The sequence below is a fragment of the Cucurbita pepo genome, chromosome LG01, assembly GCF_002806865.2.
Source record: "Cucurbita pepo subsp. pepo cultivar mu-cu-16 chromosome LG01, ASM280686v2, whole genome shotgun sequence".
NCBI classification, from domain to species: Eukaryota; Viridiplantae; Streptophyta; class Magnoliopsida; order Cucurbitales; family Cucurbitaceae; genus Cucurbita; species Cucurbita pepo.
Window position 1 is genome coordinate 10,136,445 of NC_036638.1, and position 14,992 is coordinate 10,151,436.

The 14,992-nt window shown below is 35.6% G+C and overlaps 2 protein-coding genes across 2 annotated transcripts; both read right to left on the reverse strand.

Moving 5' to 3' along the window:
- Positions 1-1,927: 1,927 nt before the first annotated feature.
- On the reverse strand, positions 1,928-9,619 carry LOC111777568 (DEAD-box ATP-dependent RNA helicase 28-like). The gene is made up of 19 exons (XM_023657231.1): positions 9,260-9,619; positions 9,003-9,182; positions 8,853-8,921; positions 8,546-8,652; positions 6,704-6,782; positions 6,249-6,422; positions 5,997-6,145; positions 5,778-5,873; positions 5,445-5,547; positions 5,281-5,343; positions 5,092-5,153; positions 4,272-4,368; positions 3,898-4,016; positions 3,784-3,826; positions 3,544-3,645; positions 3,007-3,105; positions 2,815-2,898; positions 2,384-2,661; positions 1,928-2,288 (listed from the first exon to the last, which is right to left on the reverse strand). Exons 1-19 carry the CDS (start codon positions 9,581-9,583, stop codon positions 2,273-2,275), a joined length of 2,244 nt encoding a protein of 747 aa, XP_023512999.1. The 5' UTR covers positions 9,584-9,619; the 3' UTR covers positions 1,928-2,272.
- A 3,116-nt stretch (positions 9,620-12,735) lies between these two features.
- On the reverse strand, positions 12,736-13,532 carry LOC111811079 (DEAD-box ATP-dependent RNA helicase 28-like). Its single transcript, XM_023697819.1, has 3 exons — positions 13,173-13,532; positions 12,916-13,095; positions 12,736-12,834 (listed from the first exon to the last, which is right to left on the reverse strand). Exons 1-3 carry the CDS (start codon positions 13,494-13,496, stop codon positions 12,736-12,738), a joined length of 603 nt encoding a protein of 200 aa, XP_023553587.1. The 5' UTR covers positions 13,497-13,532.
- Between the last annotated feature and the right edge of the window lie 1,460 nt (positions 13,533-14,992).

Sequence of the window (14,992 nt, forward strand, 5' to 3'; positions counted from 1 at the left end):
CAAACCTATCCCTTTCTACCCATAACCTAATCGTATTCTTTCATCAATCTCTCCTATCCATAGCACTCCGGTATGTAACCTAACTCTAACGTTTCATGAACGTATCTTACTCCTATCGTTACATTTCTTTTTGTGCATCCTTCTCGTACCCTATCTCAAACATATCCTTGAGCACATCGTACCATAATTATTATCATACAAACCACATATTATAACATAACATAACATATAGGAAGCATATCGATCCACATACAATTCACACATATCAATATATATGACACGTGCAGAACCACAGGGCACGTGTCAACATCAAATATAACCATGCCGATAGTAAGGTCACTTACCTGGATAGCTTAAGTCGTTGTCACAAATATATCTTTAATAAAAGTTTGATTCCGTTCTTTGAAATCGAGTCAACCTATATGAGCTCATGATATCAGTTTCAAGTTTTAACTCTATAAAATTATTACTCTAATTTACATTGGCCATCTTAAAATTCTGATCTTTCTATTGGACAAAATTTAAAGAAGCTCAATGCCCATAAAGATTCTGATCTCTTCTATTAGACAAGACAAAATTTAAAGGAGCTAAAGGAGCTCACTGCCCTCTGATATTTACTTTTATTGTTAAATACTGTTTAACAAATCTTTACTCAGTCTCCCTCCCTCTCTCTCTCTCTCTTTTTTTTTTCATTCTGTAAATAGGTTTTTCAATTGTGTAAACAGATATTACTGGCCAATTTTAAGTAGGGTAGGATCTTTTAGTCTATAGATCTGCCATCTAAAATTTTATTGAATTTAACCTTATAACCTTATTTAGTATAACTAAAATGCTAACAAAAATCTAATAATTGTATATGGGATCTGATTATTACAGACTATAGGAAAGAAGATTTGATCCTAAATTAATTTCTTATAATCATAACTAAATTAATTTCTTGTAACCATAACCATAAAGAAAAAGGAAATCTGAGATAGGATTTTACCGTAATAACTGATAAACTCTGAATTTGCAATCTGTTGAAAGCCTTGTTGATTTTTTTTTTTTTCCTTCAGTTTTTTAGTTTTTTTTTTTTTTTTTCAGTTGCAATTGGTGAGGAGAGATAATTGTGGGAAGGGATGAAAGGTTAGTGGAGAGAGGTGGGGAAAGATTTTTTTTTTTAATTTTAATTAATTTATTAATTTTTTATTATTATTATTATTTTCACTATTTTTTTTTTATAATTTTTTTTTATTTCTTTATTTCTTTATTTATTTTTGGCTATTACATTTTATATGTGTGTTTTTATATGTATATATATATACACACATGAATATATATATATATAATATATATATATATATATACAAATACATATACATACACACGTGTATATATATATATATATATTTAAATTTTAGGTTTTAAAAATTATGGTATTTTTATACACAAATATATATATAAAAGTCAAATTATACATATAACAATTATGGTATTTTTTATTAAGTCAAATTATCAAATTTTAGGTTTTTGAGTTTATTTAACTAATTTTAAAATTTATTCTCAAATAAATATATTTAATAAAATTATATAAAATTTTGATGGTAAATAATTAATATAATAATAAAATTATCAAATTGAAGAATTTGTTATAGATATTTTATTTAAAAAGAATGCGCGCATATTGTATATGTATTATAATTGGTGGAACCTAATTTTTTATACTTGTTTTTGGGTTCTACTTTCTCTTAGAGTTGGGTGAATCCACCTAGTGGACTAATTAACATATTCCCTAAGTTTGACTATATGCTAACAAACGCTCACGCTTCTAAAAACCAACAAAAAAGAGGAGAACGTGAATAATATCGAGGTATATGTATTCATTCAAGAACTAATTCATAATCATACGACATACAACATGCACGAAATCTCAAAATAAAAATCATAGTTCAATGAGATGATGCATAATCATGAAATAAATAATTCGAATGAGGCAACCTAAAAATTTGAAAAACTAATAACCATTCATTCCAGTTGTTTTCCTTCTCATGGTACAACAAATTAAATCTCTATAAATCAAATTTGTGTTACTATGTTATGCTTCAGCAGGTTGATGGTGCATTTCGACTCTCGACGCACGTCACAACCGACCGAGAGCAATCAACTTTGAGGGAAAGAAATATACAACCACCCCATCTGCCATCAAAACTGGTGCAAGGAATGCAGATAGCAAACTTAACGTTGCCACCGTTCCCGTGCAAACACAAGGCCAATCGACATCCAAGTAGAGTTTCTATTTACGCTTGTACCTAAAAGAACACATTCAAAAGCATCCACAACATTAATTTACACGCCCTTATTATCATGAAGAAGGTTGAATAAAAGTTTTATTAGTGGTTTGTACCTCGACTTGCTTTTGAAGGAATGCTTAGACTTTTTCATCCCAGCACCGCCACTGCCATGTCGTTTCTGCTTCTGCTCGCTCATATCATTTTGGAACATCTCTCGCATCTCCTCGGATCTTGATTGAGTTCTGTGGGAAGACTTCTTAGTTTTCTGGTTTTGCTTCACAATCTTGCCCGAGTCAAGCGCCTTGTTCACAGCCTTTACTGCTTTTGCTCGACGGTATGCAAGTTTCACGAGCGACAATCCAGATTTGTCTTTCTTATTTTCTCCCCCACCCTGCAGTTATTGTAATTGTGTGATAAACCACAAATGATAGGGGCACTTGTAGGGTAACTTGATCTTTTTACTTCATTGCTTGATATATAATATCGCATGGATAAGAAGTAAACTATTTAAACGTGACAATGGATGAAATAGGAAAAGTCATACTCCTGTTTTGCCATTTTGCTTCTCCTCCTCCAACATTTCTCTAGCTGCTTCCAATTTCCTACGCTTCTTCCTCGGCAAATTTTTCTGCTCGAATCATAGATATCATCAAAAGTACCATTTAGGGTCATTACTTTAAACTTGACAACTTCAAAATACATAAAGAATGTTCTAGTTCATGCAATGTTCGGGCACCTCACGCTCGCGCTTCCTTTTTTCTTTCATCTTAAGGTCTTCGGCATGTTGTGCACTTACGACTTCGTTCCCAGACGTCTTTCCTTTTTCCAGAGATGTCTAGTTGAGAGGAAAAGATAGAAAGAGCACAATTATCTGATGAACAGACCATGTTTCATACTAAAATTTAGAAACAGGCAAAGAATCTAGTGCTCAAGTAATTTAACATTTCAACAATTTCAAAGAAAATAAAACAAATAAGTTTTTGGCTTTGACAAGGAGAGCAACTCCTCCTCTTTCAACAGAAGTAAAAGTTGAAAACGTCAAAACATAGGCTCTTGCAAAGCACGATGTTTCATTTGAGGAAAATCATGGAAAGAAATTGAGCTAACTTGAAACACTGCATGTATAACAAGACATGTTTCAGACAAGGAAACAGATTATCATAAAGGAAAGCTGAAGCTTAAGAGCCCCAAGTCCACATCACATAATCAGGAAACTTCCAACCTTTGTTGCAAACATTAGATTTTTCTAGCATATACAGCAACAAGTACTTACCTTGGCTGCTTTTGCCACAAGCTTTTTCTCCTTGTCCGTTATAAACCAGGTTTTTTTAGGGCGTGAAAAAATCTCTTCCTGATGAACAATCATGTTTTCTGCCTGAGTACACAAAGAAAGAGCAAATATTAACCAGAGTTGATTAAAATTTCCAGTAAAAGTAGAGGGTATGTGATGTAAAAACTGCCAACTCATGATGCAACTTAAAGATGAAAGAGAGATAAGTATGAAGACTAATACCTTTGTTGCTTCCATTTCAGCTTTCCTTAGAGCTCTCTCTTCTCTACAAAAAAAATTAAATTAAGACTAGAATGAAAGGGAATTGGACAAACAAGAAGAGAAACCAGATAAAACCTCTCTTCCCGAAGAATCATATTCACTTGATCTTCCATTCCTTCAATCATTTCAGACCACTTTTTTATGGATTGCTCAGCAACAATTCTGCTCTTCAACTTGGAACCAGCTCTCTTAGCCTGTCATTTGAAGTCAAGACCCACTATTAATTCAGAATAAACAAGACCTGTATGAAGAACAATGAAAGAAGGCCTTAAATGTCCGACAAAAACCAGGCCACAAATTCCAACCCGAATTCATAAGAAACAACCCCTTGTAAACAGATTCCAGACAGCATAAAATGAACAACCCCTCATGTCCCAAAAGATTTCTTATAAAAGGCTGTAACTTTCGATTTTTTATTTTCTATTCCAAATGAATTGGTAGTCACTCACTATGGCTTTTAAAAGAGAACGGTCATTGTCAGTCACAAAGGTAACAGCATATCCTTCTCTACCAGCTCTTGCAGTACGACCCACTCGATGAACATAGCTACAAAAACATGAAAGTTAAGAACATAATCAACTCCATTAATCAAATATAATAAATATAAAAATGGTTGATGCATGCCTTAATATAAATTTACAAGGGGTTATTTGATTCAAGGAGTCATGAAATTTTCATAAAAGATGCCTAAAAAATAAGGTAGATAAGAATGAGAAGTCGGAATGAAAGAAACAAGTGTCAAAACATGATTGGGAATGTTGTACTTGTGACATTACAGCACTTTGATGCATAGAATACTAAAGGAAAAGTTTAAATTTCAACATTTCTAAAATAGTGTTGTAATTAAAAATAAAAATAAAAAAACATAATTTCCAAAGAAAATATGAAATTAAAAAGATATTTGAAGAGGGAAAGGAAATGAAGGGTAAGTATTATGGGGAAAAATCACAGGCATTCCTTTCAGCATAAGAATGCTTGGAAGTCAACAAGAATCATTGGCACAAATCATATGCAGAATTTCCAAACCAAGGGTTTTAGAAAGCCACTCATTGCTCCAGAAAGAATAAAAGAAAAAGAAAACAGATGAGTACGTTCTTTTTTATTATTTTTTTATGAGAAACATTCAACGAAGATGAAAGATACATAAATGCAGTGTAAAACAAAATAAAAAGTGAATACTCCATTGAAGAGAAAATAAGAATGCGATGCCAATAATAGTAAATATGGTTGCGCGGTGACAAATAACACAATCCAGAACCCAATACCTACCTGGTAAGATCACGAGGACAGGCAAAGTTTATAACAGTTTGAACACCAATAATATCCAGGCCCTACACAACATTTCAACCAAAGCATAAATTGCACGAAAAAATATCAGTAAAACTAATGTAGCTGATTTTTTCTCAACTATATTGTATATCTACAGGACGAGAAACAACATTAAAAATGAGTTCTCACCCGAGCAGCCACATCAGTAGCAATAAGATAATCAACTTGCTGTTTCCTGAAGAGTTCCAAAGCCTACATAAAAAAATCAAAATAATGATCAGCATACAGAGGGGAAAACTAAGGGGATGATTTAATGATTCCAACCTTAAACATGTTAACAAGCAATCACTCACATCAAGACGCTGAACTTGGGTAAGATTTCCATGAAGCTCAGCAGCTTTAAAGCCAGCTAATCCAAATAAAATCTTTAGTCTATGAGCAGCCTGTTTGGTTCCACTACAGGTCAACCAAAAAGAATGATGAAGTTAAAATTCACTAGTTATACAGAAAACAAAATAATAAAACATTAAATTAACTAGACTCAGTTTCGATCTAGAGGATGATTGCTTTTAAGTCTGGAAAATGGACCTCTGTCAGATACGTGACTTAGTAAAACAATTAGATGCAACCCTCCAATTAAAAGGATCCAAAAACAAAGTTGCTCGCGAACTTTTTGTTTCTAATACCTAAATATAATAGCTTTAGAAGTAAATGTCTTTGAGCACAGAGCAAGGAGGACAGCTTCCTGATTTACTTCACGCATTCTACGTAACCTGACCACCCTGCAAGCGGAATACACATTCTTGATAACTAAAAAATCATCCGGCAGATAAGATGCTCTCAGGTTAAGATATGCTTATAAATTAATAAACAAATTTTAGAGGAGAAATCAAGTTGGAAATTACTCTTCTGTCAATGTTTTTGGCCTCTTGGTAGCTGGGTCAGCTGAGAGGCGCAATGGTTTAGTCAAGGAAAGCTTGATAAGCTCATCAATTTCTTCTGTCATGGTAGCAGAAAACAACATTGTCTGCCTCCTTTTTGGGCAAAGACGAACCTTTAAAGAAAATTAATAACTCTTTATACCAAAACCTAAAAATAGATGTATCAAAGAACACAATCTCCGTCATTAAAATTGCACAATAGAGGCCAAAATATACCAATTCACGAATTTCGGCACTAAATCCAAGTTCCAAAAGACGATCTGCCTCATCAAGTATTAAAACTGCTAAATCGTCCAAGTCTACGGACATGGAATTGCGTAGATGATCGATCATGCGTCCTGGAGTGGCCACAACCACATCAGGCATCGATCTTAAGGCAGCCTCTTGCTCCTGAACAAAATTAAGAAAATAAAATATCCTTAACCAAAGAAAGGAGAGCAAAATCAACCATACTTCGTGGAAAAATGAGTCAAAACCCCTGTAGTAATGAATTTTGATTCTTCACTAAAACCTCACATTATGATGAAACAGGACCGTGATATATCATGTAAAGGAATACATAACGAATTTTTTAAAACAAAATTACAATATAGAATTAGAATCCCAGTAAATGTTATATATGTAGAAATTTCAAACTTCTTCTTTAGTCACCAAAGTACACTAGGTCATACCTTTCTTGAAAGCCCACCAACGATCAGGCAACATCTGATATCAGTAAACTGAGCAAGTTTCTCTATCATACTGTGAACTCTGGAGGAAAAAAACAGCAAAATTTCCTTATTTTCAGTTAGTATTAACATGAAAATGTAGAGGAGGAATACGTGTACAAAATAGATCTTTCAAAGCATGCTCAGCTTTTGTTTTGTGTCTAATTGGGCACTAAATAAAATATAGCTTTTATACAAGGAGACATTAGGTGGTCAAAGACGATAATATTGCAACTCTTCTGCCCTTGGGAGAAGTGGGCCATGCTTTAGGTATAAAATATGGGTTGTAGAATCTCTCAAACCATGTTCTTATTGATTGAGGCTTATCATGAAGTTAGTGAGGCACATGCTTCCGATTGGAGTTCTTTTAGGGCTTCATATTAGACTTACCCTTTCTTTAGCTTCTCCAAAGGGTGGTCAGAGGTTCATAATGTGGTGTTACAATGTGCATGTCCTCAGCGGGGGTTTTATATAGTTTTCAAAATCTAGGTGAATAGTTTTTCGGGTTTTGTCTTTCAGTTTTGGGGGGGGGAGAGAGATTTTATTATCTTTTGGAAGGTTCTTTAGGGCTGCTTTAATATTCTCCAAACCAGGAGTTTTTTGTAACATTGTTTGTGACAAAAGGAAAACAATAATAATGTCGCTTGAATCACAAATCTCCACTCCAATGACCAAAAAAAAGCCCTGAACTAAAAAAAGAGTTTTTTAAAAGTGCTAGCACCTCAATGCAACAAATCTGATTGCTTCACTCAAGCGTAGGGAGACAAAAAGTTGATTTAAGGGATCCTTTTTCCATTGCTATTCTTTTTAGTTCACTGATTCTTTCTTATCTCCCACATTTAAATAATCTCTTCCAAAAAAAACTCCAACACTACAATTGAGATTGAAAAGAAAAACCAAGAAACATGGTAAAAATATGGGAACGCCTTGAACCCAAAACAGGTGGATGTCGTGAATCTGAGAGATTACAACCTCTATATTTTTCACTCTTTCATCTTTCATCTTTCACACACACACTCATTTTTCCACCAACTTTTCTTCTTCTTTTTCAACAACAGTCCCCTTCGTTCTCTTTTTCTCCCTTTTCTTTACCTCCTACTTTGTTTTTTTTTCCTTCAAACCACTCTTTCTTTTGCCTTTTCCTCTAATATTTTTTTCCAACTTATCTTGATACACCACACTATTTCACACTTCTTAATATTATTATCTCTCTCATCTTTGTCTCTTCTTACTTCCTATGCCATTTCCTCTCTTTCTTTTTCCACAACTTCCTGAAATCAGTTTTATTTTATCCTGCATCCAAACCTTTCTCCATTACTCTAGAGACTTCCATGAATTCATTCTAACCCTTTAAAGCTTCTTAACCAATCAGAATCTAGCCCTTAAAAGCTTCTTCAATATCTTTCAAGTGATATTTCCTACAACATAGCCTAAGCAAGCATTGAGCCACAAGATATTTGTCTTGTATTTTAAAATATGGTCGCCTAGCCAATATAGCCTAGAACAGAATTCTCAGAGAATACCACCAAATATTTATATCAATATCGAAATATAGTTTTTCAGTTGTCATTTATTATGGAAACCATAAATGACAGCATCAAATTTGCATTTTGCAAGAAAAAATGAGACCATGTTTTATCAAGGTGATGGACGTGCAAGAACTAAAACTGGGCACTTCATTAAAAAGCTATCCAACAACTTTCCCTCAAGATATATATATGTAGACTGAATTTTAACTGACATCTAAATTGGTTGATTATATGAAAACACATGATAAAGAATACGTATCTTTAAAAACATACTTACTGGATTGCCAATTCTCTAGCTGGAGTTAGGATTAAAACTCTTATCGCACGATCACGTTTGGGCCGATAGAGTAACCTCTCCAAAGTAGGTAGCGAAAAAGCTGCAGTCTGTGAGAACAAGGTAAGATTAAAAGCAATCCTAGGGCTTTCACACATCTTTTCCAAATCATTATGTAGTCGTCCAGCTTATAGAATTTCTGCAATAGTTCATAAAACAAATTCCCCGAAAGCAAGAACTACCATCCTATTCCAACAACTCTAATTCTCGTAACAGTTAACTACAAAGAAAGCTCAAGATAAACCCATACCTTTCCAGAACCAGTAATTGCACTTCCACATATATCACGTCCAGTCAATGCCAACGGTATGCAAGCCGCCTACCCAACAAGATTAGTAAGAACATAAAATTCAATACTATAAAATAAATAAAATAAAAACAAAAATCATAGAAAAAGAACCTGAATTGGCGTCGGCTTTGCATATCCCAAAGCCTCACATGCTCGAATCAGTGGGCGCGACAGGTTGAGCTCCATGAACGAATTAGCATGAAAGGAAGCCCCATCGGATGGCGCAAAAAACGACTTACCCTCACCAGCATTACTAGTTCCATCATCGTCGTCTTCCGGTCTATAATCCTCCTAAAAATCAAAGCGGCAGAATTAGCAATGTCATAAAACAACCAAATAGCGCAATAGAGACAGGGCCACAAAGTTACTTGTCTGTCAGATTCTTCTTCCGAACTTTCATCATCTTCAGCCGCGGTAGGAGTGACGTTTGAGGAGCGCTTCTCAAGCAGTTTGGAAATTTTGAAATCAACAGAAGTAGTGCTTCTACGGACATGTTCTTCAGCCACCGACTCGGAGTAAGAGGCAAAATCCCAAGGAGACTCAGTGCGACGACGAGAAAGGGGTTCATCTTCCTCCTCTTTTCCTCCTTGTTCCTCTCCTCGTTCTTCTTGTTCATCTTCTTCGTCTTCTTCAGCATCGGAGTGGTCGAATTCCTCGTCACTGGGGGGATCGAACACAAAACTCTTAGCCATGGTAGCCTTTGCTCTTCAAAGAGTTCCTAAATTTGTTTACAGAGAGAAGGGTTTTAGCTAATCGATTTAGGGTTTTGAAAATTTTGCTTCAGACAATCTGGCGGCAGACAATTTTTTTTTTTTTTTTTCAATTTTCAAGGGTATTTTTGTAATTTAACCTATATTTAATCAATTTAAAGTTCGGTTGGATGTAAGGACTGATTCAGTTAATAATATGAACATTTGAACTTTCGACTTCAAGGAAATGAGTACACGTCAATTATTTCTAAGCTATGCTCACTGTGGCGACAATATAAATCGATTCTTAGCATAAAAATTGACACTCGTTTAAGTTTAATATTACAACACGTAAATCTAAAGTCTTAAATTTGACCCATTTACCTATTTGAAGGACCGGATGGAATATGATTTTATTAGGTTGTTATATGTAACGATTCAGATTTTCCATTTTTGCCTTATTTTGTTAAGATTTTATTTTTATTTCTATAAATGACAAAATATTATGTTATGCATTTATTCCATTAGTGGTGGAAATTGTAAGGTTTGGGTTCTGGAATAAAATAAAATCAAATAAAAATAGAATAAATAATTAAATGTAATCTCCTCGAACAAGGATTTACTGCCAGGCCTAATAGAAACATTTCTATTTCTCTAAATTTCCTTATCCTAAAACAGTGGTATGCCTTATTGGAAAATGTCTTGAGATTAGTTTTATATTCTTATCCCCAACCTTTTACATCCCTTGAAAACGATCTCTCCAAACTTTTCTCCGGAACGTTGGGGTTGCTCTTCGGAGGAAGAATCGAGTGGAAGTAAAGTATTGATGTCAGGATCATTGTGTCAAAGAAGGTTGACCGTCGGAAATCGGTGTTGAGGACGTTGTGGGATCGTTGGCGTGTCGCCGGAATCGGGGAGGCGGAAACTAAGGTTTCGTCGCTTGTCGGGTAAGGAAGGCGAGGTTTTTGGAATTGGGTCGAGCCGTAGACGCACACCCAATAGCTCCGGCAGCTTCGCACGCATACACAGTGCGGCTCGGATCGCACGTATACGAAATCGGCTTGGTTCCGTCAATTTCCGCAGCTCGACTTGGCGGCTTAGTTGGCCAGCTTGGCAGCTAGGCTTAGCGGCAAGGTATCACTATAATATATCGATTCCAAGATTTTTGGTCATTCCGGAAGCATTTCTACCCTTAGTTTTACCATCCGAGGTCAGTATGGTTCCTAACNTCATTCCGGAAGCATTTCTACCCTTAGTTTTACCATCCGAGGTCAGTATGGTTCCTAACCATCAAAAACAGGTTGTGTTGGGGGTTTATTTTAATAAATAGCATGAGGTTGAGCTAGGGTATGTTATGAAAGGTTCGTAAGTTTTTATGTGGTTATCATAGAACGTATTTAACTGCTGGAATTAGCTCGTTGTGAGTGACTTCAACCAAGACCATCGAGGTAAGTGATCTTACGATTGGAGTTAGCTTACTACGTGTTGTATGATGGTGCATGCCCTGTGGCCCCTACATGCACCATATTTATGTGATATGACTTTTATGTGATATGACTATGTGATGTATAAATTATGTTGACTGTTGACTGTTGATTGTTTATGTTATGTGAAGTTATAATGATATGTTAGTAGTATATGTCATGAAAAGGTTGATCGATGTCATGTATACAAGTAGTATTCTTGAGTCATGTCATGAGATGTTTATGCAACTGGAATGCACTTTCATGTTATGTAATATGTCATGTAATGCAAGTCATGTGAGATGTCATGTAATGTAAGAACGTATATGCGATGTTAGCACTGCTTATGTAATGTCATGTTAGATATGTTAAGGGACCTCATGCATATATGTATGTCACGTGCATCGGGATTCTTCCCCGTTATGTTACGAAAGAATGAAATACGATATTTATGTTCGTCATGATATCATGCGGGCTTTTTTCTGTTTTGTGGTGTCCGGCTACGTGTAACACGTTGTGCTCAACCAAGTCAGGCCCAGGGGGTATGTTTACGAGCCCGCCTGGTGGGTCCATGTACACGTACATGGGTCGTGTGTGAAGGAGTACCACACACCCAACCCTACCCATAATAGGAAAGCGCCCAAGGGTATGGAAAGTTTATGAAAAGTTAGTTCCCGCTCATATGTTGCATGTGTTTGCATTCCTAACTCCAACAGTGGGGTGACTTACTAAGTATTTCATAAAATACTCAAGCCACGTGCTACCTACATTTTTCAGGTAAATGCAAGGCGCCAATGTACGGTTGACGGTGGAGCTGAGGCCACCATGGAAGTTGGAGAGGGGATATTTTTAGGAGTTTACCTTTATTGAAGTGTTTTAAGTTATATTTTGGAGATATGTTGTTTTGGATTTATGAACGTTTATGAATGACTTTGTTTTGTTTCCAAAGTTATTTATGATGAGCTTCCGCTTAATGAGTTATATATGCATGGGTGACATCACTAATTAGGTTAAAGAAAATTAGGGGCGTTACATTATAACTCTTTGCTAGGGTCGAGCATATCGGGAAATTATGTTAAAAGAAAAGCTTTAGAAGAAGAATTATGTCTAACCATTCAATTACCTTCCAGAAACCTTAAGCATATAATTAGGGGTGTTACATTATAATTCTTTGCGTCTAGAATTGCTTCAGCACCACACAGTTCAACATATTGGTTCAGACATGTCATCACCAACAAATTTGCTTTAATGGTTCAGCTACTCGGTAAAATAAAATAGATTAAGCATATAAGCAAACCAGATTTACGTACTTTAATCATATTGATTCACATTGAACTATTTCAGGTTAACTAATTAGGGGATCGTTCGGTTGATAAATGTTCTTAGAATTTTATATATTATATTATTTAATTTTAAATAATTAATTAAGTCAAATTATTAAAATAATTTTAATGGTATTTTTTGAATTTATTTTGTTATAAATTTTAATAATTATTTTCAAATAAATGAATTATATGGTAAATTATATTAAATGAGTTAAGTATATTGTAAAATTATAGAAACTTTATTTTAACTTAATTTTTATTTATTAATACATATATTTANGAATTTCTGCAATAGTTCATAAAACAAATTCCCCGAAAGCAAGAACTACCATCCTATTCCAACAACTCTAATTCTCGTAACAGTTAACTACAAAGAAAGCTCAAGATAAACCCATACCTTTCCAGAACCAGTAATTGCACTTCCACATATATCACGTCCAGTCAATGCCAACGGTATGCAAGCCGCCTACCCAACAAGATTAGTAAGAACATAAAATTCAATACTATAAAATAAATAAAATAAAAACAAAAATCATAGAAAAAGAACCTGAATTGGCGTCGGCTTTGCATATCCCAAAGCCTCACATGCTCGAATCAGTGGGCGCGACAGGTTGAGCTCCATGAACGAATTAGCATGAAAGGAAGCCCCATCGGATGGCGCAAAAAACGACTTACCCTCACCAGCATTACTAGTTCCATCATCGTCGTCTTCCGGTCTATAATCCTCCTAAAAATCAAAGCGGCAGAATTAGCAATGTCATAAAACAACCAAATAGCGCAATAGAGACAGGGCCACAAAGTTACTTGTCTGTCAGATTCTTCTTCCGAACTTTCATCATCTTCAGCCGCGGTAGGAGTGACGTTTGAGGAGCGCTTCTCAAGCAGTTTGGAAATTTTGAAATCAACAGAAGTAGTGCTTCTACGGACATGTTCTTCAGCCACCGACTCGGAGTAAGAGGCAAAATCCCAAGGAGACTCAGTGCGACGACGAGAAAGGGGTTCATCTTCCTCCTCTTTTCCTCCTTGTTCCTCTCCTCGTTCTTCTTGTTCATCTTCTTCGTCTTCTTCAGCATCGGAGTGGTCGAATTCCTCGTCACTGGGGGGATCGAACACAAAACTCTTAGCCATGGTAGCCTTTGCTCTTCAAAGAGTTCCTAAATTTGTTTACAGAGAGAAGGGTTTTAGCTAATCGATTTAGGGTTTTGAAAATTTTGCTTCAGACAATCTGGCGGCAGACAATTTTTTTTTTTTTTTTTTCAATTTTCAAGGGTATTTTTGTAATTTAACCTATATTTAATCAATTTAAAGTTCGGTTGGATGTAAGGACTGATTCAGTTAATAATATGAACATTTGAACTTTCGACTTCAAGGAAATGAGTACACGTCAATTATTTCTAAGCTATGCTCACTGTGGCGACAATATAAATCGATTCTTAGCATAAAAATTGACACTCGTTTAAGTTTAATATTACAACACGTAAATCTAAAGTCTTAAATTTGACCCATTTACCTATTTGAAGGACCGGATGGAATATGATTTTATTAGGTTGTTATATGTAACGATTCAGATTTTCCATTTTTGCCTTATTTTGTTAAGATTTTATTTTTATTTCTATAAATGACAAAATATTATGTTATGCATTTATTCCATTAGTGGTGGAAATTGTAAGGTTTGGGTTCTGGAATAAAATAAAATCAAATAAAAATAGAATAAATAATTAAATGTAATCTCCTCGAACAAGGATTTACTGCCAGGCCTAATAGAAACATTTCTATTTCTCTAAATTTCCTTATCCTAAAACAGTGGTATGCCTTATTGGAAAATGTCTTGAGATTAGTTTTATATTCTTATCCCCAACCTTTTACATCCCTTGAAAACGATCTCTCCAAACTTTTCTCCGGAACGTTGGGGTTGCTCTTCGGAGGAAGAATCGAGTGGAAGTAAAGTATTGATGTCAGGATCATTGTGTCAAAGAAGGTTGACCGTCGGAAATCGGTGTTGAGGACGTTGTGGGATCGTTGGCGTGTCGCCGGAATCGGGGAGGCGGAAACTAAGGTTTCGTCGCTTGTCGGGTAAGGAAGGCGAGGTTTTTGGAATTGGGTCGAGCCGTAGACGCACACCCAATAGCTCCGGCAGCTTCGCACGCATACACAGTGCGGCTCGGATCGCACGTATACGAAATCGGCTTGGTTCCGTCAATTTCCGCAGCTCGACTTGGCGGCTTAGTTGGCCAGCTTGGCAGCTAGGCTTAGCGGCAAGGTATCACTATAATATATCGATTCCAAGATTTTTGGTCATTCCGGAAGCATTTCTACCCTTAGTTTTACCATCCGAGGTCAGTATGGTTCCTAACCATCAAAAACAGGTTGTGTTGGGGGTTTATTTTAATAAATAGCATGAGGTTGAGCTAGGGTATGTTATGAAAGGTTCGTAAGTTTTTATGTGGTTATCATAGAACGTATTTAACTGCTGGAATTAGCTCGTTGTGAGTGACTTCAACCAAGACCATCGAGGTAAGTGATCTTACGATTGGAGTTAGCTTACTACGTGTTGTATGATGGTGCATGCCCTGTGGCCCCTACATGCACCATATTTATGTGATATGACTTTTATGTGATATGAC